The sequence below is a fragment of the Dermacentor albipictus genome, chromosome 1, assembly GCF_038994185.2.
Source record: "Dermacentor albipictus isolate Rhodes 1998 colony chromosome 1, USDA_Dalb.pri_finalv2, whole genome shotgun sequence".
In the NCBI taxonomy this organism is placed as follows: domain Eukaryota; kingdom Metazoa; phylum Arthropoda; class Arachnida; order Ixodida; family Ixodidae; genus Dermacentor; species Dermacentor albipictus.
The window spans coordinates 45,469,679-45,497,449 of record NC_091821.1 but is presented as its reverse complement, the minus strand read 5'-3'; the positions used below and the strand labels follow the sequence as shown (position 1 = coordinate 45,497,449).

Here is a 27,771-nt window from a genome sequence, read left to right as displayed (position 1 = left end):
CGTGCTGTTGGCTGCTGCTGCTGCTAGACTGATTATCACTTGTGTAATTAAACCTCATTATATTTGATGAAGCTTGCTCGAATCACCCCAGTCACCCCCAAGTCACCCTCAATGAAGTCAACACTGGGCGGCTATTGTAGATAAGCGCCACAATCGCATGGCTGTCATAAATTATAAGTAAGGTGATGGTCACTCTCGTACACAGAACAGAGATTAGCTGCGTCCGAGCAGCTAAGCATACATCTTTACGCTGAGTGTTTTTATTCGCAGTGCAGAAAAACAATATCGCACTCCTCTACAAGGAAGTAACTAGAAGTATTAAATGTTTTTAGCTGTTTGCGAGGCGGCAGTTGCACGAATCTCGGAGAGCTTGCTTCACAGGCGGTTCTTTCAAACACAAGTTGCCCCTGGCTTAGCTTTTGGTAGTCTAGATCACTCCTGTCGGGATTGAGTGTTAGCTAGCCTACCCGACTAGTACATAATTCGCTCCTTGTTTACGAGCAATAAAATATGGCAAGCCGCTTTATCAAGACGGTGCGACAATAGTATACCATGGCATTCACAAATACAATCAACCAGAGTTTTAGTACCATGCATATTACCATCGAAGGAGCCCTAACATGAGTTTGAGCTGAAATAAATATTATCGATATCAAATTTATATAAGGGAATAAAACGGCTTGGTAGCGTATAACTCCATAACCTCTTAATGTCTGTTTTGAGACCTTGTCGGTTGGAACGTTTTGTAGATCTACTTGTTTAATACCACCTGTCGAGTGAGTAGCTGCAACATACAGCAAAACAACGCGATGTCTGACGAACCTGCACAATAAGTTCACATAAGTACGCACCGGTCCCATTTAGGCAGCCAAAAAGGGTTCTGAGCAACTTCGCTCAAGGAGGATATAAAACAATATTTTAGAACTTGACTTTGCCTAATAGAGTTAATACACAACACTCCGTAGCCCTGTGCAGGCAACCAGGATGTCGCCTAAGCGCACACGATTTTATGGTACTTTGTTGGTATTTAGGTAGAACTAAGACGCGTACTACGTCGCTGCATACAGGTCCAGTTGCAGCAAAACTGAGGGGAAGATTCTCGGTATTCCGAGATGTTCTTCGGCGCGTGAAGTAGGCCCGACGCGCTGATGGCAAACATAAGCCGCCCATTTGCTTTCGTAACGCGACGCACTCTTGACATTTTGCCAAAAAACTGAAGTGGAAACAGTTAACTTATCGTTTTTGGTAGAGCAAAACATGATTCCTGTTGACCCGATTCCTGTTGATTCCTGTTCAGTGGCTACGGCGTTGTGCTGCTAAGCACGAGGTGGCGGGTTAAATTTCCGGCCACAGCGGCGGTATTTCGATGCGGGCGAAACGCAAAAACGCTCGTGCACCGTGAATTAATTGCTCGTTAAAGAGCACCAAGTTTTCACAATCAGCCCAGAGTCCTCCACTACAGCGTTCTTCTTAATCAGATGGTGGTTTATGCACGTAAAACCCCAGAATTAGCTTTTGCCCTACCTCTTCAGTAAAAATAAAGCGTTAAGCTCAGAGCATAAGGTTACTCTGTCAAAAACGCCTCTCGCATCCGTCCTTTTCTGTGTGCAAGCCGTCTCTGCAAGATTAGGCAGGATGCGTGTGAATTGTCGGAAGGAATTTTCGTAGATTGACAGCAACGTCCTTGTTGTCTACCTTGAGTGGTGAAGAGCGCCAATTCTGGGCCGCCCTATCCCTATCTTGTGAAACACAATTGACTACCGCCATATTCTAGAACGTCCCTCCACTCAAAACTCCATGTTAACACAAAGAGGATGATGATGACTTATAGTGGCATCAGCTTTCAAGTGATGTGGCCTAGTTGAGCTAATCAGTATTATGTAGATGCATAGCAGTTTCGCAGTTTGTCTATCTCTTCTTGATATTTCTCTCTTCATTAAAACATTTATCCCTATATTGTGGTTGCCTATGCTTGTGATGACTCCGGTTATGTTATTTTCTCTGCTTTTCTATTTCACCAGTGCTCTAGAGGTGTCTTGCTCGTCTCCACTGCGGACCAGTTAATCATCCCATCCGTTTCTAATCCCAGCACTTCTACACGGTGAACGTTCCCTCCGGGTCTTGCTTAGTGAATATATTGGCCTTCTATTACTAAGTTCTGAGTCATTTCCGGACTTTTGCTGCAGCATACACATGCCTCATCCTGTTGCAAAAAATTATTTTAGTGTGCTTGGGTCTCTCCAGCTGCTGCTCGACCCCAGCCCACTGCCAAAGCAACCCACTGCCCTTCCGGTTATCACACAAATTTTCTTTCTATAGTTTGTCTTTGCCATTTTTGTAGAACTGATGGAATCTTGTTTCAATAATTTGCATCCGATGTACCATTTCTATGTCTTTCGTTTTCATTTTGATGAATCTGACTTGTCTATACTTTGGATTGCCCTGTGCTTGGGTGCATAATTTCTTGATCTCATCCTTCAATCTGTGTCATTGAATTGGGTACATATATCTCTGCACTTCAGCCACGTGTTGCTTTTCATCGCTATTCCTGAGTATTTCTTTAAAAGCAATTTTGCTCTGTGTTTTTCCGACTTAGCCCGACACATATCGCCATACACTGCCTCTTTGCAGTTTTACCGTGGTCCTCCAATGCCATTCGGCCCACCGACATTTGGTTAGCTTCCAACCCGACCGAGATCTCAGTTTTTAAGTACAGAAGGGCATCTGCGAACGTTTGCACCATTACTACTGGCACCATTACTTCTTCCCAAATTCCCCGCACCACCTTATACATATTTTAGCCCCCAAGTGTTCTATGTTATATTATTGCTGCATTCGTATTCCCTTTTATCCTCAGATTATCCCGGATGATATTTGAGTCAGCCTTTCCTTAACATAAGTATGGATGGATGGATGGATGGATACAACTTTCTTGTACGTCCGGCAAGGTTTAACGCGACCCGGGCTCAGGTCTCCCATGGAGGAACGTCAAGGCCCTGCCTCAACGCCGCCTCACGGGCTTGCTGGACTGCCCACGTCTGGATTCCGAGGTCTGAGCTGCGCAGAGCGGCGGCCCACCTCGACGACAGGGTCTCCGGAGTAACTGCCATCCCTCCTATAACTACATTGCACTCCCACAGCATGTGTTTGAGTGTTGCTGGTCCTTCCTGGCACAATTTGCACGTGTCATCCTGATGCTTATCTGGGAAGATGCGTTTGAGACGGAATGGATTAGGGAACGTGTTTGTCTGGAGTTGTCGCCAGGCGACGGCCTGCCTCCTGTTCAATTTGGGACTCGGCGGGGGGTATATCCTTCTGGCGTTCAAATATGCACTGGTGATGTCGTTGTATCTTGTGAGCCTGTCCCGTTCTGCTCGAGAAGCGTTCGCTATCGTACGAGAGGCGTTGCCCTGTTCGGCGCGGCGGGTCATGTCTCGCGCCGTCCGGTGCGCCGTCTCGTTTAGGTTCGGGAGCGCGTCGCCTTCCGTGGTGACGTGCGCGGGGAACCATATGATCCTCGAGCTCGCGGTTTTGGATCTGCCCGCTTTGGCCAGAATGGACATGGCTTCCTTGGAAATTCGACCTTTGGCATAATTCTTTACTGCCGTTTGTGAGTCACTTAGTACGACTTCGCATTCCTGTTCTGTGAGGGCTAGCGCAATCGCTACTTCCTCCGCTATTTCTGAGTGTTTGGTGTATACACTACATGTGGTTCTGATTTTTGATTCTGCGTCTATGACTACGGCGGCGTATGTTTGGCCGTTCGCATATTCGGCTGCGTCAACAAAGCGAGCGTTTCTGTCCCTGCCGAATGAACGGAGCAGAGCCTCGGCTCTTGCCTTTCGTCTACCTCGGTTGTAATCGGGGTGCACGTTTCTTGGGATGGTTGCCACCGTAATGGTCTCTCTGATTTTGTTGGGGATTTGCATTTTCTGGCCGTGCTGGTTGTGGTACGTTATGCCGAGCGTGTTCATAATGTGTCTTCCCGTCGTGGTGGTCGACAGGCGTTCGAGCTGCGAGATGCGTTGTGCTTCGGCTATTTCTTCTATGGTGTTGTATATGCCCAGCTGAGTCAGGAGCTCGGTGCTCGTCGATTCCGGTAGGCCCAGGGCTATCTTGTACGTTTTCCTTATGAGCGTGTTAATCTTGTTCTTTTCCGCGACGTACCAGTTGTGGTAGGCGGCTACATAGGCGATGTGGCTGACAACGAATGAGTGGATCAGCCGAATGACGTTGTCTTCCTTCATGCCCGCGTGTCTATTGGTTATTCTCTTTATGAGTCTCGTGGCGCTGATGACTTTGCCTGCGATCTTCCTCACGGTTTCGCCGTTAGCTCCGTTGGCCTCAATGATCATTCCGAGGATTTTGATCTTGTTCACTTTGGGGATTGCGTTTCCGTCTTGGGTGTACAGGCGGATTTCCTCGTACTCCCGGGGTCCTGTGTAGCTCTTTGGTGGCATGCCTCTGCGCGTGGGCCGGTAAAGGAGTAGTTCGGACTTGCTCGGGGAGCATTTGAGGCCCGTTCCTTGGAGGTACTCTTCCACTTTGTTAATGGCCGTTTGTAGTGCGTGTTCAATTTGCCCATCACTGCCGCGGTCTGCCCATATCGTTATATCGTCTGCATATATAGCGTGGTGGATTCCTTCGATTTCGCGTAGTTTGCTGGGGAGACCCAGCATGACTAAGTTGAAAAGGAGCGGAGATATAACTGAGCCCTGGGGGGTACCTGCACTTCCCTGGGCTCGTTCTTCGGACTCGAGGTCGCCAACCGTGAGGGTGGCTTTGCGATCGTTCAGAAAGTCCCTCATGTAGTTGTAGGACCTTTCCCCCAGGTTCAGATTAGACACTTGTTTAAGGATCGACTCGTGAGCGACGTTGTCGAATGCTTTCTCCAGGTCTAGTCCTAGGATGGCTCTGGTGTTTCTTGTGTTGTCGTCGAGGATCTGGTTCTTTAGTTGTAACATAACGTCCTACGTGGACAGGCGGGATCGGAAGCCTATCATGGTGTGGGGGTAGGCTTCCGTCTCTTCTAGATGGCTGTTGATACGGTTCAGGAAGGCGTGTTCCAAGACCTTACCCACGCACGACGTGAGAGAGATTGGGCGTAGGTTCTCCAAACTCAACGGCTTTCCGTGCTTGGGTATGAGGATAGCCTTGGACCTCTTCCACTGCTCCGGGATGCGGCCTTCTCTCCAGCACTTGTTCATATAGCCCGTGAGTTTGGTAACAGATTTGTCGTCCAGGTTTTTGAGCGTTTTGTTGTTAACCCTGTCCGGTCCTGGGGCTGACTTGCTGTTGAGTCCTTGGAGTGCCGTTCTGATTTCCGCCTCACTGAAGTCTTCATCTAACTTGGGACAAGGACTGCCAGTGTACCGGCCGTGCTCGACCGTCGGTCGTTGCGGGAGGTATTTGTCGCAGAGTTTCATGACGATTTGCTTCTCGCTCGCCGCCCCTTTTTCTTTGTGCAGAAGTCTCTGCATGTCGGCTCTTTGCTTGGATTTGCACTGGGTTTCGCCCAGTAGGTGCCTCAGCAGTCGCCACGTATTTCCGTTGTGGAGTTGGCCATCCACGGCATTGCAGACTTCGTCCCACTGTTGCTTGCTCAAGGTGTTGCAGTGCTCTTCGATTTGTTTGTTTAAGTCGGCTATCTTTTTTCTCAGCTTTCGATTGAACCGCTGGCCTTGCCATCGGGTTTTTATGGATTTCTTGGCTTCCCAGAGGTGGGCGAGGCGACTGTCCATCTTCTCCGTCAGGAAATCGGGAGTGATGGTTTGCGTGGCCTCCCCGACATCCCTGGTCAAGTCTGCGATCCATCTGTCAATGTCACCGATTGGCTCGTCGTCTTGCCTGATATCCCGGTGGTTGCGAAACTTGTCCCAGTCTGTCCATTTGAAGATTTTGACTGGGAGGGTGGTTCCCGCTCGGGGGATCGTGATCTCGATGATCATGTGGTCGCTACCTAGGTCTTCTAGGGTGTTTCTCCAGGTAGCCCTCTCGATGTTTTTGACCATTGTTAAGTCCGGTGTGGTATCTCTTGCAACCGAATTGCCCATACGCGTTGGGGCGCTGGAATCCGTGATGATCGTGTATCCCAAGTCTTGCGAGTCCTGCCATAACTGTTTGCCCTTGGTTGTGGTGTGGCCGTATCCCCAGGCATGGCACGGCGCGTTGAAATCCCCACCCACTATTAGCGGGTTCAGGTCGGCGAGCTCGGCTGCCTTTTTGAGCAGGGAGAGAAAACGCTGCCGTCTTTTGGATGGGCTACTGTATATGTTCAATATGAAGATGCTATTCTTTTGCGTTCTGTTAGGAATAATTTCTATCATTATATGCTCGGCCTGCTGGCCTGTAATCTCATGTTCAATGGGTACTAGACCCTTTCTGATTAGTGTGGCAATGCCCCTATCGTTTTGGAATTTAGGGACGAGGGCGTGGTAGCCCGGGATGTTGGCCGACGCGCCCACGGTTTCTTGAAGCATTATCACATCGGGTTTGGGTTGGATGTTTCTTACGTATTGTTGTAGGACAGGTTTTTTCCCGGCTATACCTCTGCAGTTCCACTGCCAGACCAATAGCTCTTTATCGTGTCTGGCCATCCTGGAGTCTTGAAGAAGAAGCTGTTGAAAAACTGGAGCGGTGCACGGGGGGCGGTGCCGCCATGGGAACATCTGAGATTACGGGATTTATATTATGAGTTCCCATGTTTGGCTGTGGTGATTGCGACAGAGACGGTGCCCACATCGCACATTCTTCGAGCTTGACCACCCTGGTTGTGAGGCCGGATATGGCGGAAGACAGAGTGCCGATTGCACTTTGTAGTTCGGTAAGCATGGCTTTTATTTCCGATCTAGCCTGTTCGGCGCGGCTGGTGTCTTGGCTTTGTACGGCTCGCTTTTTCGCGGGTGGGGTTGCGTTGTCCGGTTCCTCGCCATTGTTGCTCGGAGCAGGAGTACTGACGGGAGTGGGTATGGGGATTTGCGCGGGAGGCGCGACCTTTCTCAGTTCGCGTACCTCTTGGGTTAGCTGTTGTACAAGGCTCTTGAGCATGGCGTTCTCACGTTTTATTTCTGCAATTATCTCATTGTCTATGTTCTTTGTGACTTGCGGTTCTGAGGCAGTTACTCCGTATACCCCGCGCCTTGGCGCACCCTTGACCGCGTCTGCCCAGCTCACCTTTTCTGGGAGGGCCTGGATGGATCTGGACCTGGCTCGGCCCGGTCCTGGGGTGCGACTGCGAGCTCTGCTTCTCGACTGGCTGTGCTGGCGGGAACGAGGGGTCCCGGTAGCCGACGTCGATCTGGACCTGGCCCGGCCTCTGGATCTGGATCTTGGCTTTTGCAGGGCGGGGGCTTGATCTTCTCCGGATTCCTTGACCGCCTCGAGTTCTGCTTCCGCTTCGGCTCTTTTCCTTTCCCATCTTCGTTTCTTAACTATATACGGGGTCTTGAATTTTGCTCGGCAGGATTTGTCTGCCGTAGGGTGTTTCCCTCCGCATAAGCGGCAGTTTGGCGTGCACTGGTGATTGGGGTCTGGGTTCTTGGCACCGCAGCCCCTGCAGATCTTGTCCTGGGGATTTGGGCAGACGTCCATACGGTGCCCCAGTCTACCGCATTGGTGACAGATGTCGACCTGCTTCCTGTACAGCGAACAGCGAAGCAGAGTGCCTCCATACCTGACGAGAGTGGGCACTTTTAGGCCTTCGAAGGCGATGATGACTGTGGTCGTGTTGCTAAGACGCTTGGCTGCCAGGGCTGTCGGGTTCCTGTCGTTCACGATCTTGGAGTTAATTGTCCTGGAGTCTTCTTCGAGTGGTATGCCTCGGATGACCCCCTTGGCCGTATGATCGGGCGCCGTTTCATAGGCGTTGACTTCGTATTGGCGGTCGCCGATCCTGATGACCTCGAGCTTCCTGTATTTTTCTGCGTTGGTGCTGCTGGGTGTGCTGATAACTACGATATTTTGCTGGGTGTTGGGGCAGACGGTGTCTTCGCTGGCGTCTTGATCGGACACTCCTGCAGCCCGGTATATAGCTGACGCAATCCTGACTGCGCCGATCGTTGCGGTGTTGAGGCCGCCCTTGGGTCTAACGACGATCTTGATGTCGTTCCTCGGTAGAGCCGGCATTCTGCTGGCCTTGAGTATTTGTTGTTTTACGTTCCGTGAGCGTCGTGGTGGTTGTCGACCGTCTCCCTCGCCGGTGCGGGAGTAGGCTTCGTTCTTAGGTCTATCCCGCGATGCGCGGGGGCCGGACCGGCTTTTGGAGCCGATCATGCACCAACCGGCATCTTCACCGAATTCCTCAGGAGACATCTCCTCTCTGTTGACCTGGACCTCCATGTTTGGCGAAAAGTGATTCTTAGGGCTTGGGTATTGTTAGGCCTGGCGGGCGGTAGCTCGCCTAGGCTTGCCTCCAGGCGTGCCCAGCGTATGAACGCGGCGTCGGCGTTGCTCGGGCGGAAGTGCTTTCTAAAGTAGCCAAACAACGTTTCCCACCTTGAAACTTGACACCAGCACGCTCCTGGCAGCTTGCTGCATTCGAAAATTGCAGAGCTAGAAAAATAGCGTTCTGGCTCGCAGTCACTTCGTCGTCCTTTGGCAACATAAGTATACACCAAGGTATTTATATTGCTTGACTATGGGTAGGACTAGCTGTTGAATTTAAACCACGTGATTACTCACCTCTTCATTAAATCCCGTAATTATTGATTTCGCTGTGCTAAAATTTATGTTTAGGTATGTCACCTCTTTATTGCCACGCGTATTCGCGTCTCTGTAAGTTCCGTGCATTGTCCGCAAGTAGCAGTATTTCGTCCGCATCCATCAGCCCAAGGGATGTTGGTGCATCCTTTGCCCACTACGGATGTAAGATTAATCAAGACCTGATTCGCTGTTTCTCAGTCGTCTTTCTGTGAACAACAACGACGTCAGATGAAACTCTACTTCGTTCTTTGGTTAATTTCCACTAATTGTTTGAATTTCCGGCCTTCCTATACGATTTGTACTCAGTTGCCCCTATATAACTCACGTGGTTTCCGCCTTCCACTGGAACAATTTTTTTGTCATAATTGACGTATCTCCTGCTGCATAACTTCTACCAGCTCCTTGTATTCGCAGACTGCTGTGCACAGGTCCTCCATTTTCTTGACTATATGTTTTCTACGATATCTGCTATTTTCTTTCAATTATTTTTATGTATTCTAAGGTTCTTGCTTCCTCTCTTCTGTCGGTGTCTCTAACAATATTTTATGTTATACGCTTATGATCGCTACCCAAGTTATCTTTAACTTTCGTCTAGTCGTTAAGAAACATTTCTCAGACTAGGTCGTAGTCAATAGATGGCTGGCTCTTTCTGCATTGTCCCATTAACTCTCCATGAAACTTGCTCCCCCTATTATGTACTATGAGATCCCGTTCCTTGCATAAACCCAGCGCTAGAGCACCGGTATAATCAGCATATTCGTTTAGATCCTCCATGTGCGCATTAATATTTCCTACTTATGTTACCTGGCCCGATCTTTCCAACTGTTTAAAATCACATCAAATACAGTCAACCAGTTTTTCATTTCAATTCATTAACATTCTCAAAGTACATCACCTGCTCTCCAGGGCCCAGTATGTATGTATGTATGTATGTATGTATGTATGTATGTATGTATGTATGTATGTATGTATGTATGTATGTATGTATGTATGTATGTATGTATGTATGTATGTATGTATGTATGTATGTATGTATGTATGTATGTATGTATGTATGTATGTATGTATGTATGTATGTATGTATGTATGTATGTATGTATGTATGTATGTATGTATGTATGTATGTATGTATGTATGTATGTATGTATGTATGTATGTATGTATGTATGTATGTATGTATGTATGTATGTATGTATGTATGTATGTATGTGTGTGTGTGTGTGTGTGTGTGTGTGTGCGTGCGTGTGTGTGCGTGTGCGTGTGTGTGTAACCATATTCCCGTATACAATCAATCAATCAATCAATCAGGGTCAACTGGGTCACAAACCTGGGTCACTGGGTAGTCCGCTGTTGAATGGTAAGCTTATCGGTCTGCTGTGCTTAGGGAACAGGGTTCAAAAACAAAAGGCAGACCAAGTTGGGTCACTGAGTATCTCACAAGTAGCCGACATGGGTCAGTGTAGATGCGGGACTGGGTAGGCGCCAAGTTCAATGACACACTTTGACGCAAATTCGGAGCAGGGGGTATGTGCCACTCGATGTGTGCCGGTCATCAAAGAACCTCTATGATGTCATTTGGGCCCCTAGGTTTCTACTAGTAGCTGTGTGCTCTTCAATGATCATGTTTGACGCCAACTGGGGTAACTAGTTATGAGGCATTGGAGATTGGCTGCTTAACAATGAAAAAAAAATCGCTGCAGAATCCATCTCATGATGACAGTGAAGGTAATGCGTTAGCATTGAATTAGTATAGCAGCCCAGTGTATTGCCTCCATCTAAACGAGTTATGTATGAGGCGTGTACTACCGCGGGCCTCCTCTTTTGCGCTTTCCTTAGAACACTCGGCACCATTTAGCGCCTTCGCAGTCAAGTTGGCATCAGTTGGCGTCGAAGACCTACTGGTACATACCCAGTGTACTCAAGTTAGCAACCAAGAGGTTCGTTGAAAACCAGCACAGACTGAATGGCACATACATAAGGCTCTACGTGGCATCAAAGAGTTTATTCGAATAGAGGTGCATACCTAGTCCCGCATCTACATACCTAGTGCATACCTAGTCCCGCATGCGCTAAGCATTCGACCACGGACTAAACAGCAATCCATGTAGGCGGAAAAGCGCTTAGGTACCCTTAGATACAAACATAGATAGATAGATAGATAGATAGATAGATAGATAGATAGATAGATAGATAGATAGATAGATAGATAGATAGATAGATAGATAGATAGATAGATAGATAGATAGATAGATAGATAGATAGATAGATAGATAGATAGATAGATAGATAGATTCCAATACGTTGTGTTTCTATATTGATTCAATGCTAAACGTATTACCGTCGACAGTCATGATGATACGTTCTGCTTAGTTTTTTATCTCTGCTGTCACTACTTGCCCTTAGCTACGCTACTTCCAACCACATCTCCTTTCCTTCCCATGTGCCACTCATCCATAAATGTTCCTTAAATGTCTCTTTTATTTCTTGCCATTTCATACCTTGAATAGTGAGCTTATGCCTTTCCTTGATCCAGTCGTTCTATTACACTTCTCCCATACGAAGTTGTTAATGGCCCTTGGCTGCTCCACATCTCCTAGATGCGTCTTAATCAAGGTATACACGCTAAGAGCTTTTTCATTCAGCTTAATATGAATTTCCTGCCATTTATCCTGTAAGAAATAATTTTTTACCATTTATTTTTTGGAACGCTTTTGTAGTATTTATCCTGTTTCCGACCACTCTCTATCCTTATGTAGCAAGTTGTACGGTCAGTACAAGTATTTATCCTTTCTCCGCTGTTTCTGAACTCTCTATGTGCTAATTCTACTGCTTGCTTGGATGTCACTACATTCAATAGCTCATCTACCTTCCTGAGTAACCGGAGCCCGCCTAAAGAAACTACTGCCCGTGTCGCATATCGAAGTCCAACCGGTGCCCGCCGCTAGATACTCGCTAAAGTATATCCTGTCCCACGCAAAGGCATCGTCGCAGCCCACTCAGTGCACTTTCCGGTTGATGTCAATCATTAAAATTTATTGTTTTAGCTAGTCTCTAAGTCTCCCTGTTTAATGAAAGCACTGAACTTCCAACCTCTGGCACCATGCATGCTTCCATAAACACGTCTCCGGAAACGCTCTTCAATTCGCTCACCCCTTCATTTATTTTCTTCGCGATTCCTGCCCCATCCACCCTTCTTCCAGTACGTCAATCTCTCTCGCGATTAACTACCACTATATATATATTACCTTCCTGTGCTGTGCCCCATACGAGTTCCATGGCCTTCGATATCAACGACCCAAGTGGTTTGCCCGGAAGCGCGCTAATGTGAACTTACTCGTTTGCACCTGCTCTCTCTCTCTTTATTGACTAGGTCCACTCTATGCATGTTTGAATCTCCAGCAAAGACAAACCGACGCCGGTTCTCCTCCCCTTGGAAGCTGTACGTGAAACCGCGATGCGCTCTTCTCGACCCCTGTCCTAGCATCACCGTTCGCTGCCACTTCGTCATTGGTAGACCTATCATCATGATCACTGGCGTGTACGCCTCTGCTTTTCGGTGTGGCTGTCTTGCTTTCCTTCCCTTTTCATGCTTAGAAGCCAGTCCTGTTTGCGGTAGCCAACACTACTTGGCGTCCAACACTGCTTTGCGGAATGGCTGCCCCTAATTTCTTTTGTGCTTTGGCTATGTTCTCCTCTACCACCTTCTTCTGCTTTTACTCGCTCTTAAGTTTTACTAATCTGCCGACCTGATTCGCTAGCTTGTCCCTGTCTTGCTCTTGACGTTCAAGTCGCAACCTTAGAGCACACATTCCACTTGCGAAATTCGCCTTGTCTTCCTCGCCTACCGACTAAAGCCGCATTTCTTTCTCGAACGTGCAGGGACGATCGCACTCCGTACAAGGCGTGTTAGGTCTCGTCCTTCCATCAACTATCTCGTACTAGCAGCATCGTATAAAAATGACACTACGCGTATAAAAAATTCCGTTACCTTCTTCTATTTAAGAAAAAAAGGAAAGCAACTTAAAATCATGAAAAAAGTATACTCGCTGAACCTAACGTCTCTAAGAAAAATATGTGCGATAAGGCAAGTGAAATACTGAACGCTTCGACACGCTGCTCAAGCTGCGCCAGAAAGAGAGCTGCGCTGAGACGGCACATCCGCTTCCTTCGGCGTCATTGAAGAGTGTGGGTGGCAACGCCACCCCTTGACAGAACTGGTCACTTCGCTTCATTGGCTTGCCACGGCAATGCTTGGGAAGTTTGACATCCTCTTAAGTCAAGGCGCGGCACAGTGCTCAGCTCCGTGGACTGGACGGAAAGCTTCGAGTCGAGCATCGTTTGAGAATACGGGGTTAAGTCCAACTCAGCTGGCCTAGAAGGTGTGAAATGTCACCAATAGCGATGCGAGCGCCACAGGTGGCCGCTTGCACGATGCAATTAAGCGCCGGCGCTGCCATCTCGCGTTCAAATCGCTGCTTAGTCACACCACATGATGAAGCTTCACGGCACCGCCTTCATACATTTTCTTCATAATTAAAAAATGCGCCGTTGTTACATCTCCTCTTGATCGGAAAAGTAATCAACTGTGGTCATAGTACGAACGCCGCAGTCAAAAGTACCATAATTCGCAAAATGTTTGTAAGCTTCAAGCACTACTATTACAAATAAACACTTCTGTAAAAATGGTAGCTTGAAACAGAAATGCCAACAGCACTGGAGAGCGATTCAAACGTTATGAATCATGAAGAAAGTAACTTCATCGCCCCAAACAATTGTGGAATTCGGTAATAAACATGCCTCTGGGCCACCATTGCCTATGATCGCTCATCGACATATTTTGCTTTGTTTGTCGCACCGCAAGTTACGGAGGAAGATTTCCTCAATTGCTGCTTAACAGAACACCTCGCAACGTCAAATTGACGTTGACAAAATGCGTTTCTTATTGCGTTACTCACGTAACTATCATTCGTCCGATCAACAAGCTGATATGGTGGCTATCTCAAAATACCAGCCTGAATTCGCACAATTGCAAGCACATTGCAGGGGTTTATGCGCACTACAGCTCTCTTTGTTAAGCGCTAACATCGCCGTATAGCTGTCAAGAACCACAAAAACTTGCCGTCAAAAACAGTGTACCGCTCCACGGCACGTTTCGTCATCTTGGTGAAAGCATAGAAACGCGTTTTGCAATGTTTCAGTTTCGCAGCCCGAATTAAAAAAAGAAAGAACGTTATGTCTCCACAGCCAGTCACGCAGCAAACGTGGCGATGAATGGCGGCCGTGCAACCACCACGCGTGTCGAGAATATAACCGCATATTTCCGTATATTCACACTTTTATTAGTTTTTAATCTACAAGCGTTCCCTCTCTACAACAATTAAAGAGCGCCGCCCCTTTCCCTCATTTTGTTTTCTCCTTCTTCCCCCTTCGTACAACTTGCATTCGGTTTACTCGGTGCACTGGCTTATTCTCTTCCTTTTCCCCCATTGAGGTTGGAGCAGAGTGAGCCATGGGTAAATGAAAAAAAAATCAGGCAGAACTCATCTACGATCACTATGTAAGTGTGCGAATAGCCGAAACGCGTCACGTGTGAGGCATGTGCTGCAGCCGTGTTCCTCTCTCAGCACTTCTCTGCAGGCGCGCTGCGCGACTTCTGGCGGCGGCGACGCTGTGCCTCCGCGCACACCCGGTGCCGCATATAAAGCGGCACAAGTTGGCGTCAAAGAGCTTCACTGAACAGCGGAACATAACCAGTATGCCACATGCCCAACGGCCGTGGGGGCACATACCTAGTCGTACGCATCAATGTTGACGTGGAAGAGGTCTATTGAAGAGCGCGGCATATACAAAGTGGGACATACGCGCGCGAGCTGCCCACATTTTTAGACTGCACTACTTTCTGGATCGGCCCACTTATTTTGGTGGTACAGCTGCTGAATATTGCTTCGGACAATGAAAAGAATGCTATTCGCAATCAAGACATGCCAAGACGTTGATGCCCCGATAAAGGCAAGTCCCCTTGTCGAAACGCTGGCTACTGCGGCATTCCTTGTGCTAACACTGCTAAATAATTCAAGCACAAGCTTAATATAATTATGCGATGGTGAAACATGATCACGTCCGCCGAAAGCTTTTCACGCGCAAACGAAAACAGGAAAAGCAGACGTCACACGGGTCTGGGGCCTTGCACGTCGCACATCGTAAATGCATCCGGTAATCCAGTAGAATCAACTCTGAGGTCGAATTTTAAAAGTGGGCAAACAGCAGAGGGTTCACGTAGAGGCTGTAGCGTTCCCGAGTCCCCGTATTCATTTCTTTCTTTCTTACTTTCGTTCGTTCTTTCTTTCTTTCTTTCTTAAAAGGTTTCTGGCTGCGCATTGCTGTTGCTATGCACAGAGTGCATGGCTGAAACAGAATGAAGTGAGTTGTTAGTGCGTACCCAGTCATTTGCATCTCTGTTGCAGTGTTCAACCGGAACTTTTTGTTTCGGTTTTCGTTAAGGTTCAGCGAAAGCGGTTCAGTTTCTGTTCATCTCTGGAACAAAAAAAATAAAGGTTCAAACAGATTTGAACCAGTTCAACTTCATCTGCATAACCAAAACATATTACAGACAAACCGCACACGATTACAACATTATTTTGCACGGAAACTCGGCACTGATGCTGAACTTCACTGGAAAAAAAGAATGGAAAAAAGATTTTCTGCAAATCCAACGCAAATGTGGGAATATATCTAAAGCAAAGCGTAATTAAGTGGTTTAATAACTACTATAGAAAAAATGCGATGTGTACCACACTGTTTAACATCGACTCAACGGAGTGGTGGTCTGAGGTGTATGCACACAAACGTGTGAAAATATATTTAGGCATTCTGCCTTGCAACACATACCAATTCTGGAGGAATGGCCACAACAGGGCCCATAACCAGTGACCCAAACCATGTGGGCCAAGAATGGCTAATCAAAATATAAACAAATTTGAGAAAATCAGATATATGCGGTTTAAAACGTTAAAGAGGTCCGTGTGCTTTATAGATATATATTAAGCCGACATTATAACTACAGGTTTTATGTAAGGGCGTGCGAATATCCGAAATTTCAAATACGAATAGAGTAATATTTGCTATTCGCTTGGTATGCAGAAGTCACTATTGGAAATTGTAGAATATTCCTTTCTGTTTGGATATGAAGAACAAAAACAGTTATTCGAGTCTTGTCGGTGCAAGTGAGGGCTGCCTCGTGCGATTCTACTGCAGGAGAGCCGCGGTTTTTGCTCAGTGGTATCACTTGAGCTATCGCACTGCGCATGTAATTTCTACTGAATAATTTCCCGTCGTTCAACGAGCTTCGCTTACAGGCAGCATAACACAGACTTGTTTCCTCGATTTAAAAAAAATGAATTCTTTGGTTTTATGTGCCAAAAGCGCAATCTGATTATAGGACGCGCCGTAGTGCGGTGCTCCGGATGAATTTTGGCCACCTCAGATTCCTTAACACGCAATAAATGAGCAGAACAGAAGCGTTTTTGCATTCCGTCCCTATTGGACCCGGTCGGGATTGAACCAGCCACCTCGAGGTCAGCAAGGCAATGCCATTGTATTACCACGGTACGATCAACAAATACATTTACTGTTTTGCCGTTGTCATCGTGTTTGTATTCTGTACGTTGTCGTACCACATTTCTCTCCTTCAACGTGCACAGCTCTCCACTTGCGTATGGCGTCGTGCTGTTTCCGTGTTTTGTTACAGACACCGCCATGGTGCCCCATATAAGTGAAAGCACTTTTCTCATTTAAAGGCTCCTCGGTTGACCGGGCTACCAGCTGCAAACAGCATTACACAAATGTATTAAATAATCTAATTAAGCCTTTCTTTTTTAAACGAACCCCATGCAAACTTTTTCCTTCACTTTCTTTTTTAAAAATGAGACAATATTCGATATTCAATTCGATAAATTAATTATTCTAAAACCCCTTATGTCGTGATTAATCATTTTATTATGCACGACCGATGCGCTCTCATTTGCACTACTTTATCAGTATTTAATGTATAAGCTGGGGCATTTCATGGCACATACGCAGTCGCTGCAGGAATTGCATAGGCCAAATATAGAAAACAAAAGAAAACCAAGGAAGCCGTTGAATATAAGCACATCTGACAGCGAAGCTGTCTATGGCCAGGATCTGGCGGATCGCGTACGCACGTAGACCAACAATTTTTCATGCGTGGGCTGAAACCGGAGAAATTGCAATACCGGGCCAAACCGCGGCGGACTAGAAGCGGGCGTTAAGCACTCCCCATACGTAGGCCGATACCGAAGATGCTGAAACACTGAGCCGACCCACGGCGGAGGTTCAGTTCGACAATAAGGGTTGCACGACTTGAAGGGGCAACGCAACACGACGAAGACAGAAGGGCAGTAACACGCACGACAGCGCTGAAGTCTCAACTAACTTTATACGAAGGCATACGCAAGCTTATGTACTACAACCCATAGCCATCTGCTCTCCCATCGATGGTGTTATTATAAGTGCGCAGGCAAAAACGCAAAATCCTGTAATCTAATTCTACACTATGAGGCGGTTAAAAAATTCAAATTCACTTTCATTGAAATTTGATGATGGCATGCTTACAAAACGCAATCCTTTTTTCCTGATGTAGTAGGCCTCAATAATCTCCTTCGTAGTCTGATAGCTTTGCGCGGAACGTATTGTGGCGTCTTCATACATTGGAGTGCACCCATGCTTATAGCAATGCCGCGCGACATGTGAGTAGGTAGTGGTAGAAACATTTATTGCCAGTGATATGAATGGTGGGGGCGAAGCCCCCTACATGGCACTTACTATGAGGGGGCACCCTTACAAAGTGAAGGAGAGCCCTTGGAGCGCAATCCTTCTTATAGCACTGGAGATGATCCGGCACTGGTCTTGAGCGGAAATGCAGATCAGAAGAATCTCCCAGTAAGGCTATGGCAGGTGATGGGGGATGAGGAAATGTGGGGCATGTCAGTTGCGTGTGTAAGAAATCTCCTGGTTTGCCGCAAAGTTTGCATGTCGAGGGGAATCGGTCTGTGTATTGGGCATGTAGAAGTATGGGGTATGGAGCAGTCCGAGCTTGTAGTCGTCGCCAGTGTGCGGCCTGGTCTATGGTGAGGAATGAGGCTGGGGTTGTGTATGCACTTCGTTTGTCCCGGTAGTACGAGAGAATATCACGGAAGGAGAGCAGGCACTACCCGGCCCGTAGAGGGGGCTCGGCTCCTACTGCCCGGAATGTGAGACCTCGGGCCAAGGAGTGAGCCTGCTCGTTGCCAGAGAGGCCAGCATTTGCTGGCATTCAGATTAGGGTTATGCGGCGCCGGGGCGGCCAGAAGCGTAGTAAGTGCGCAGCGGTGCGGGATATGTGCCATTGGCTTAGTTGAGAATGGCGGATTTGGAGTCAGTGATAATTTTGGCGGCAGATGTAGAGATGACAGCAAGCGCGATGGCTGCCTCTTCCGCCTCTGTGGTGGAATTGGTGATGATTGAGCTGGAGGTTAGAAGCTTTGCTACATTGTCGGCTACCGCCAGGGCCATACGGGAGCCTGGCGTATATTCCGCTGCGTCCACGTAGACCCCCCTCATGGTCCTCACCATACTGTTTGTGGAGGGCCCGGGCACTTGCTATTCTGCGGTTCCTGTCTTGCTCAGGGTTCATGTTCTTGTGGACAGGCGGTAGACATGTGAGTAGGCATTACCCTGTCAGCGAGCGCCTATGCTCAGACAATCTAATGTTCAGACATCGACCTCTTTGGCAGATATCGACGTGACTCGTAAACTCCCATTCTACAGTTCACACGCTGGGATGTGTGCTTAACAGTACAGCCTTTCCAAGCATGAGTGGAGGCGGCCTGCGCCAACTTCCTATCAATCTTAACGCAAATTTTGATCATGTTGTTAGTGGCAGAAAAAACCTTTACATCAAACCTGCCTGCTACATTCCTGAGGCTGTGTGATGTTTATGTACATATGGAATTACAACTAGCTTTTCCTTCTGGTCGGCAAGCTCTGGATTATTCATTCTTGTGGGGGCTCCTAATTTTACACACTTAACAAGTTTCGGTACAGTCATGCGGGTAGCGTCCTCCCGAAAATGTTTAAGCCACCTCATAGTGCAGCATTGGATTACAGGATTTTGCGTTTTTGCCTGCTCACTGATAATGACGCTATCGATGGGAGAACACGTGGCTATTGATTGTAGTACATAAGTTTGTGTATGCCTTCGAATAAAGTTAGTTGCGAGTTCAGCGCTGTCCTGTGTGTTCCTGCCTTCTGTCTTCGCCGTCTTGCGCTTTCCCTTCTAGGTGTTCAACCAGTACCAACTCGCCCAAATGTAGATCCTTCGACAATAAGGGGCCCACATATACAGCTTCGCTGGTCATCCTTCTTTACATAGTGGAAGGGCACTGAATTTTTTCATTAACAGTGATGTATGCTTTTGAAATTCGCAAAAGCCGACTGTATATACCGGGTGTTTCAGCGAAAAATTTCAAATGTTTTTCTAAATTGCTTGTGGGAAGTAGCACAATTCTTGTCCATGAGCTGGTCCAGTCGAAGAGGTGGACATTACTTGTAAAAAATTGAAATTCCTAATCGACTTATTAACAAGAATACACTGATTCAGTTTTAGACTATTTGCCTTCTGGCCCATATTGCAGTTCACAAATCGTAGTCGGGGAGTTTGCAAGCCGGATCCGCTTGGAACGAATTCTCAGGAAGACACCAGTCTCGATATATTAATTCCAGAACTTTGCGGAGAAATGCACTGGCTTTGCAGCTACTTTAGTGTTTCAATGCATAAAACCACGGTTTGTTAAGAAAGTAAGTGGAACTACAGTGCATTTTTACCGCAAGTTAGACGGCGCGTATCTCGTAAATGGTGTCATCCACACAATTCTTTTCATGTAGATATGACGTGCAGTCTCACCTGCTGCAAATTGCAAACGGGAGTATGCGCCATAAGCTGAATAGACAAAATGAATTAGTGAATTTTTGCTATTTAGTCGATCGTGCATTTCATTTTTTTGTGCAAGTAATGTCTTCCTCTTCGAGTAGACCAGCTCATGGACTAGAATTGCGCCATCTGTCACAGGAAATTTTTTAAAGAAATTCACAGTGTTTGCTGAAACACCCTGTATATATTACTTTTGTTGTGGTTTAATATTTGATTATACAAAACGCGAGTGCTCTTGCTGGCAGCATTTTTTTTCGACCAACATTCAGTTTCGGTCAGCTTCGGCACCGAACGAAGCTATAATGAACTATGCCCCCTCACAAGGCCCTGATTCCAAGTTCACGTCTATAATACACGGTAAGCGCCAGTGCTCGTATCAGATGACGAGGAACAATTATATTTCTAGAACTTTAAAGAAACGTAATGAAGAACCCGAGGAGCCATTGTAAAACTTATGATAAGAAGATTTGGATGCCAGTCTGCAGAATATGGACAAGCGGCCAAAGCCTGCTTAAGGAGAGTCAAGACGGGCACGGCTCTGACAACTGCGAGGCTGGTAGTATTTTCTTAAGGGAAGAGTTCTGGACTTGGTGGCACAGACACAACTAGAGAATGCTCTTTAAGCTGAAACACCGGAAAGCGAGCTGACGTCTTCCAGCTGTTGCAAAAGTGCACAGCCTTCACCTTGCATCGACGCAAGATTATAATAACGCTAATTGCAACCAACCACTCCGCAAGCTTCCATTAATGAGCAAGGCCACCACACAGAAAGAAATTCCTGGAATCTCTAGCTCCTGGGGGTATACTATTGCTACTTCTTTGTCCACGCAACTTAAACTTGCCCTGTCTTCGTGGGCCATCCATCTCCCCTTCCTTCCAAAACCGTAACCACGCACCGAGAGAGGAGGTCTTGCCCGTTTACTGTACATAAACATTTTCAACAATAACCTGGGATAGCAAGCCGGCACAGCTTATCCCGTTGTTAAAGCACACCTGAAAAACAATAAGTCATTTTCGTCGAACTTACTTAAGTTTGCATACCCGTGTGATCAAAAGAAACCGCCCAGCTAGAAAACGCTAAATGCTATCTATTCAACGTTCACCAATTTCAAGTGTTAACAAGTGTAATATCGCGATGCCGGCCTCGCAACGCGTCATGTGGGAAAACGTACTAATGGTGCTACACGTGCTAAAATCATGAGAAGCTCGTGCGAGTTTACAACTGAGGTAACACTGCCGAGCCACAAGTGAAGGAAACGCATAGATGAAAAGCTTCAGAGAAAATGGGTGACATGAACCGAAAACAGTTATTTTTCTTATCGGTTTTGCTCCGGGGTGAAAAAAAAAAACACACATCCTAACCTTCCGCTTTAGCCGTGGTTTGCGCAAAATTCACGGTTTCCTCTTGTTCTTGACTTTCGGTTCAGGTCTAGTTTGATACGTTGCTTTGTTGTGCATATTGTTTGTGCTATCCGCCAATAAACGAACTGCCTTGACCACGATCAACTAGCAACACTTAACGCCTAATTAGGATCACCTAATAGTGGCGCTCCTTTTTTATGTTTTATTTTTTTCATCTTTACCACTTTACACCCCTGTATATGTTAACCATGCTTACAGGCCGCCCTGAATATGCTTTAGTTATGCCAGTGTAGGTGATAGAATTTCTCGCTGATTTCGCAGATTCTCGCAAAATGTTTGTCCGCCATCGGTCACACGCTCTTAAAGCAGATCAATGAAAACTGTGCATGCACTTCTGGGCAAGCCGGAAGACGTAAACGGGGCCTCCTAATTAGAGATTTATACGCCTTACCTACTGTGCCACGACCTATGAGTCATTCTCAACCAACGAAATGGCTGGAGAGGAAATTGAAGAGGCGAAACAGCACGAGATATATCGTGATGCTGTAGTCAATTTCTTAGCTGCTGCTCTCGCAGGCCATATTTTGTGCGCTAAATTACTTGAGTGAGTACGATGACTCCTTCAAAACGTCACCTCCAAAGTTCTTGATGGGCCTCTGGCGGGTTCTCAACATTCTCGCTTGTCGAACCCAGCACCCCTCCTCCTTTACATCCCACAAAGCCTCAGAATAAGAGTCAACGAACGCAGATCACTGACAATTACACCAGGCTTCGCACAGCATTGATCTTGTCACGATGATCGGTATTAAGAAATTGTCTCTCAGTAGAACAACAATGTTTCACGCAAAATTGTATTTATTTTGTCTCATACCAAAAAAAAAACTGTTCAAGAACGTACGACTCTCCAGATCACAGACATGAAATCAGTCTATCTGGATGTTTGTATGCAAGGACTGTTCTTGAATATATGAGCTGTCGGTTTTCATTTGCTGTCGTCCTACTTCGCGTCGGGATCGCATGCTGTGGCAGCGTTGTGAATTTCCGTGATTTGTTCTGGCTGTAGAAAAGAAGCAAAGCCTTATGTAGCGATTACTGGGCTAACAAACATTCGTTCATTGTTTGTTTGCTTAAACTTCAGAAGTGTGGTAAATATTTCGTTTAGTATATCCAGACCGTCTATAAATACTAGATTAGTGTTAATCTGAAACAACAGTAAATATTACCATACCGTGTAAGTGAAGCAGTGCATTGAACAGGACAAAATAGAGTGAGCCAAAGGAAACACGACACTCATTTCTTTGCATTCTCTCCGCTTTGTCCCGTTCCGTGCGCTGCTTCACACACATTGTGGCGGAATTATTCACCAGCTCGTCAAACTTTCCACATCACTGGAAATATTAGGATGCTTCAGAGAAAAGGAAACCAATTCGATAATATAATTTGCTACGCAGCTGCCGAAAAATATGTTAGGACACATAGTTTTTTCGCTTTCTTTTTTACAATAGTTACTTTACTTTGTGATTTTTAAGCCTTTTGAGGTATATAAAACGTTGTGAAGTAATTGTCTGGATAATTTTGATTGTTTAAACGACCGCTCCTAAAAGACAAGTTTGACTTTGTTGCGTCGTTGCATTAGGCATCTACAGGCATAATAAATGTCGAAAACATAAATGACGATTAGTACCGCACCAGCACCATAGCAATGGCAAAAATATTATTTCCCGGATGATTACACTTTTCATATTATTTATTTATCAACCATATGCACGTTTTGCGTGGTTACTACATTCATCGACTTTGACGTAGTCCCTTCTCAACACTGCCACACATCAATGTTCCGTCGCTGTGGTTCTGCCCGGGATGCCCTGCCAGTGGCTTTGATCTCTTCCTTGAGAGTTTCATTTTGATGCGAAGGAGACATTTTAGTGTTGCTATTGCTAATGGTAATATTGCTCGTGTTATTTTGGCGCACACATCTTCTTTCACAGTCTAACGAGCTCAGAGGGCTTAAAATCTACATTTGGGTTACTGGATATGTCGTAGCGCAATTTACTTTTGGCCAGCTGCAATGCCTTGTCATGTACTTAATGTTTAAGTCTCACGGATGTATAGCCGATGATCTTGAGCTTAGCAACAGAACGTCGTGTCCGCTGAGCCATCGCAGAGGGTGATCAGCTACGTGAAATACAATTTCAAGCCAATGAGAAGAATCTATGTAACGAGAGTATGTGAAATGTGTACTTACTGTGAAGTATTGCGCCATGGCACCTTCCTGTCAAAGAAACAGGTTCACCAAAACTCAATAAATTTGTTAATGCGAACGACAGCGCTCATACGTTATTATATGAAATTGCGATGTTGCGCTGCATGCGCTCTGCGCGAAAAAATAAACGTCAAGTGCAGTGATACCTTTATGAACCAATACTTCACGTGCTGCATAACATGGTAGCTTAGATTCTGTTCTCTACGTGTAATGTTTGTTTAACTTTGATTAAACGTCAATCTAACCACCGTTTGGATGTTTGGGGTTAAATACGTGTCCTCCCAAGGGGGCGAACTGTCAAAACTATCGCCTACAATGTATCTAAGAGAGATAATTAATCAGGTCACCTTTACTTATTCTACAAGAAGAGCAACGTTGCCAAATATTAAAAATTCGGCCTCCCTTTATTTCCGTTCTTCTAACGGCAGTAATTTTGCGAAATGAGTTTGGAGATCATGCGCAAGTGGGGGGGGGGGGAATCCTTTGAAAATCAAAGTTATCATTCACCAGACTGTAACACTAAGCTAGCAATAAAATTCAAAGGGGTTCAAAGGAGAAAAAGAACCGCTGCCGCAATCGTTCTGGTTCAGGAATCGAACACGTCCCCACTGCGTTTCCAGGGCAGCCATACGACGCACTATGCAAACCTTGAAGTTAGCACCAGCCAGCGCAAGGGTGAATGAATTGACAGCTGCAAGTGCAGGACCGCAGATTGGCGAAACGTACTCTCCGTTACCGACAAGTACTTCCTTAATTGTTGCCGTGAACAAGTAAATTGTTCGCCGAGAAGTACTGCCTAATCTTTAGCTGCTATACATCAGCAAAGAGTGACCGAGCTGCTCATTCCTCTGCTTTCTTTTCATAAACGTGTTTCTGTGCATTCAGTCCTATGTGGGTGAACCGCTGAAACTATTCTATAATCACATTTTCCGTAGTTTCCTACTCATGGGCAACTATTAGATTGAAGAGACTACTCACCAAATCGCCTCCTGCGCACAGATTCCGTATGACGCAGCTCCAGTCTGGGCAGCCGAGGTCCTGCTTGGCGTGGTTAAAACTTTGTTTTGTCTGTAACACGACATGATCTTTGTAGTAAAACGACATGATGTTGAATACACAACGCAAAGATGAACATTTCGGCATAATGAAACATGTTTGAACATAAGCGCTGTCCAATGTAGCAAATAAGAGATGTGCTCTAAATAATAAAGAAGGAGAGCAGAGCTTTTGAAGAGACGTGGGAGTACACTGTAAGCAAAGGCGCCTTTATATAATATCGGTCTCCCGTAGACGAGACGGTACCTGCATCTGTGGCCTAAGTGAATTTGCGCAAATGCATACTTGAACGGGTGCGCGTCATTTTCACGTCACTTTGGTGCGTTGCGACGAAGAATAATTCAAATACGTTCACCCTTGTCCCGATGCGACGATGGTACAGCGAGGATATGGTGTCGTTACTTTCACGAAAGAAATATACGGTAACGTTACCAGGGAAAAAGAAATGAGGTAAGTTCGCTTCCGACTTGTCCACGAGTAGCAGAAACTAACCGTAAAAAACAAAATTAATGGCCACATCGTATGTTTTTTTGCCCCCAATGCGTTCAAGAGTTATAACAAACTCAATCCAGCTCCATAAGCAAATCACGCTTCCCACGTTTTACCAAAAACTGCATGCACTTATAAAAAGTTCATATGGGATGAAAAATATTCTGCCAAAATTGAAGGGTATAGTCAACCAACCCTCCCAAATTAGGGTCAGCAAGTATAGGGCACCGATAAGGGTATCTGGCAGATGCATCAGCATGTGCAGTGTGTGGAATGAAACCAAAAACTTTTATCTTGATTTATCTTTTTGACTCCTCTTGCAGAATGCGTTTTCGAGTAGCCAGGTGCAGAGGGAATTTTAGTGTTCTGTCTGGTGCTTCGACGTTTGCCCCTTCTTCTTAAGTCACCTCAATAGGCAAGAATTAACGCATCTTACCGCTGCTGAAAGTATGCTGCGGATACATTGAAGTTCGCTCTTCAACTGCTCATCATCCTTTTCTGCGAAAAGAAAAAAAATTCAGAGGGTCGTGAGACATGCAGGGCGACAGGGCTTGTGACGCCACGCACACTTGACTAATAGCTTTATTGGCTTTAAATTAACACAGTCTAGCTTTTGACACCTATTAGAGCACGTACAGTGCTGGCTGTGTATGCTTTATAGTATATGCATATATGGTATGATTGTGGAAACGCTTCGTTCAGGTCAACATCATGGCAATCATCGACTTCACTATCACTCGTGACGGGTTCCCCTTATCGAAAAATATCCTTCATTGCCAAAGGCTTCGTGAGTTCTAGCTCTGTTCTACGTTTTGGCTGTGAGTGTTGTTCTGTGTTCGAGACATGCCATTTGAGAATAAACAGAGCGCAATAGAAAGAGAAGATATAAGTTAAAACATGAATAGAGAACCATTCTAACATGAATCTGTGAAACTAAACACAAAGCTTCCGCGTCTGCATTTCCTCTGTAATAAGAATTTAATTCAAGGCTAGCAATGTACTATACTTTTTCCGCCTACCGTTGATATATAGTAGCGAAAGCATATTCAGGTATCTAAAGTATTATGCCATCAAACGGCCTATAGAGAAGTGGCCATGAATTTTTTCCGGACCTGAAATTCCGGTACATTAGCTTGTGATCAAGTCACTATATCTATTTTATACTTGCAGATAGTGGTATTACTCGTTATCTGATAGCGTATGCACATTTCTTTAACGAGTAATACAAGCACCTAACCCATAAACTCACCGCAGAGCTCGAGGTGGTGAGCAAAGCTGACAGCGGTGACGGTGGCGAGCATGGCGCAGACCAGGAAAGCCTTCATAATTTCTCTGGGGCTCTTAACAATAGAAGATGCCAGAAAGTAACGAGCTCAACGAGTGGTGATATATGCCTCCTGAACGCTTCTTTTATACACGTAGGAGTGCGATTGCCTCAGCGGGGCTGCAATACAACCTGGATAGCAGCTACAAAAGCTACAGTCATAGACTCTTCACACAAGAAAAGCATCAAATAGGGGTCCCTCAACCTTTTTGGTTACACGTGCCGACATTCACGAGCCACACTTGTCATTCGTGGTACTCTAAACGCTCTGAAGTCTATGATTGATGCAGGTGTGAACGAACATCCGCCACACCGGAAATCTGCCATCGCACGTGGAGAAAACAAGGATAGACCAATCGCTCTAGGCAGTAGAATCGCGGATCTTCTTTTTTGGCTGAAGTGTTGGTTGCACGAAGTTTTGAAGGGAGCCCCATGAAATTGGATCTCGATCCGGGGCCATCGCCGCTAGTTGTCTGATGTGCGAAATTTGGTCGTTTGCTAAGTGCAATGTCATAGTCATTCCCAATTGATGATTTCCACACTCGGCCTTGTTCATCGCATAGTTTATTTCCCTTGACCATCTCGTTTTGTTGCTTATTGACTGGCGCTTCTCATAAGCTCATTTCGGCGTGACAGCATGCACTCCTAGCCCCGCTGACCTACGTTGCGCAACTCCTTTTGTGCGTCACTCGGATTCATATGAAGCACTTACTTACTTCCAAAGATTGACTGCTCTGTCTGCGATCACTGAGCTCGTTGTGGTTGCGGACAAGTGCCGCAGGTAAAGGCGGACATTGCGTAATTCGTCCTTCCGGCTAGACTTCTAAACTTTTTCACCTCGTTTGCGCCAGAAATGCGCCAGGAATGAGCCGCCCCTCACGCTCACTTGTTATGGCGCTTTGCGGCTGAACACGAGGTCATGGGTTCGATTCCCAGTCGCAGCGGCCGCATTCTACTGCTGGCTGAATGAAAGACCGTTTGTTCACTTCGTTTTAAGCGCGTGTTAAAGAGCCTCAGGCTGTCAAAATTAATCCAGAACCCCCTATATATTCCGGTGTCTTCTGTACCCAAAATTTTGCTCTGCCGCGTTGAACTGCATAAATTGAATTCATCCACCCAAAATGATGGGTCCAGAAAGTAATTTGTAGTCACCCATTTCGCGCCATTTTCATGCTATTCAATGAATCTAGGTTCCACAATCTAGATTTCCGTTGGCCAGATCTGCCATTAGTGTATCTGCCCAGAGAGGAGCCGCAAGTTCAGTACTAGAGCAGCTCGCTGGTTTTTCGTCCCGCTATAGAACTTCTACTAAGTGCGCTGAAACGACCTTGCTGCTAATAATTACCAAATCTGGTGCTAAGGAATATTTCAATTGAATTATTCGATGAGGAAGATGGCGCATCCAAAATAATTTGTATTGAACGAAATTAAAATACGGAAGCCTTCTGCTACATGGATGCCCACATCATGGAGAAATGCCAAAACACGACGAGGAGTGAACCGACCAACGCATGCTTTTCGCAGTCTTGAGCAACCTAGGCGGAACATTATGCGGCATTTTTGCACGGTCAATTCATAGGCAGCTGCGTC

The 27,771-nt window shown here is 46.2% G+C and overlaps 2 protein-coding genes across 2 annotated transcripts in view; one reads left to right on the top strand and one right to left on the bottom strand.

Annotated features, from left to right (window-relative positions):
• Positions 1-27,771, top strand: part of LOC135906084 (sulfotransferase 1B1-like) — a 456,107-nt gene that overhangs the window by 284,692 nt on the left and 143,644 nt on the right. The window lies entirely within an intron of this gene.
• LOC135905398 (antimicrobial peptide microplusin-like) lies at positions 21,893-26,228 on the bottom strand. Its single transcript, XM_065436398.2, has 5 exons — positions 26,107-26,228; positions 25,294-25,355; positions 24,291-24,380; positions 23,295-23,321; positions 21,893-22,106 (listed from the first exon to the last, which is right to left on the bottom strand). Exons 1-5 carry the CDS (start codon positions 26,180-26,182, stop codon positions 22,047-22,049), a joined length of 315 nt encoding a protein of 104 aa, XP_065292470.1. The 5' UTR covers positions 26,183-26,228; the 3' UTR covers positions 21,893-22,046.

Bases quoted from the DNA above. Each gene is read 5' to 3' on its own strand.
- LOC135905398 (XM_065436398.2), bottom strand. From the start codon at position 26,182: ATGAAGGCTTTCCTGGTCTGCGCCATGCTCGCCACCGTCACCGCTGTC. The intron at 24,381-25,293 runs GTAAGATGCGTT...GTCGTGTTACAG, and splicing joins GCAGCATACTTTCAGCAGCG to ACAAAACAAAGTTTTAACCA. The intron at 22,107-23,294 runs GTAAGTACACAT...TCTTTTCTACAG, and splicing joins CCATGGCGCAATACTTCACA to CCAGAACAAATCACGGAAAT.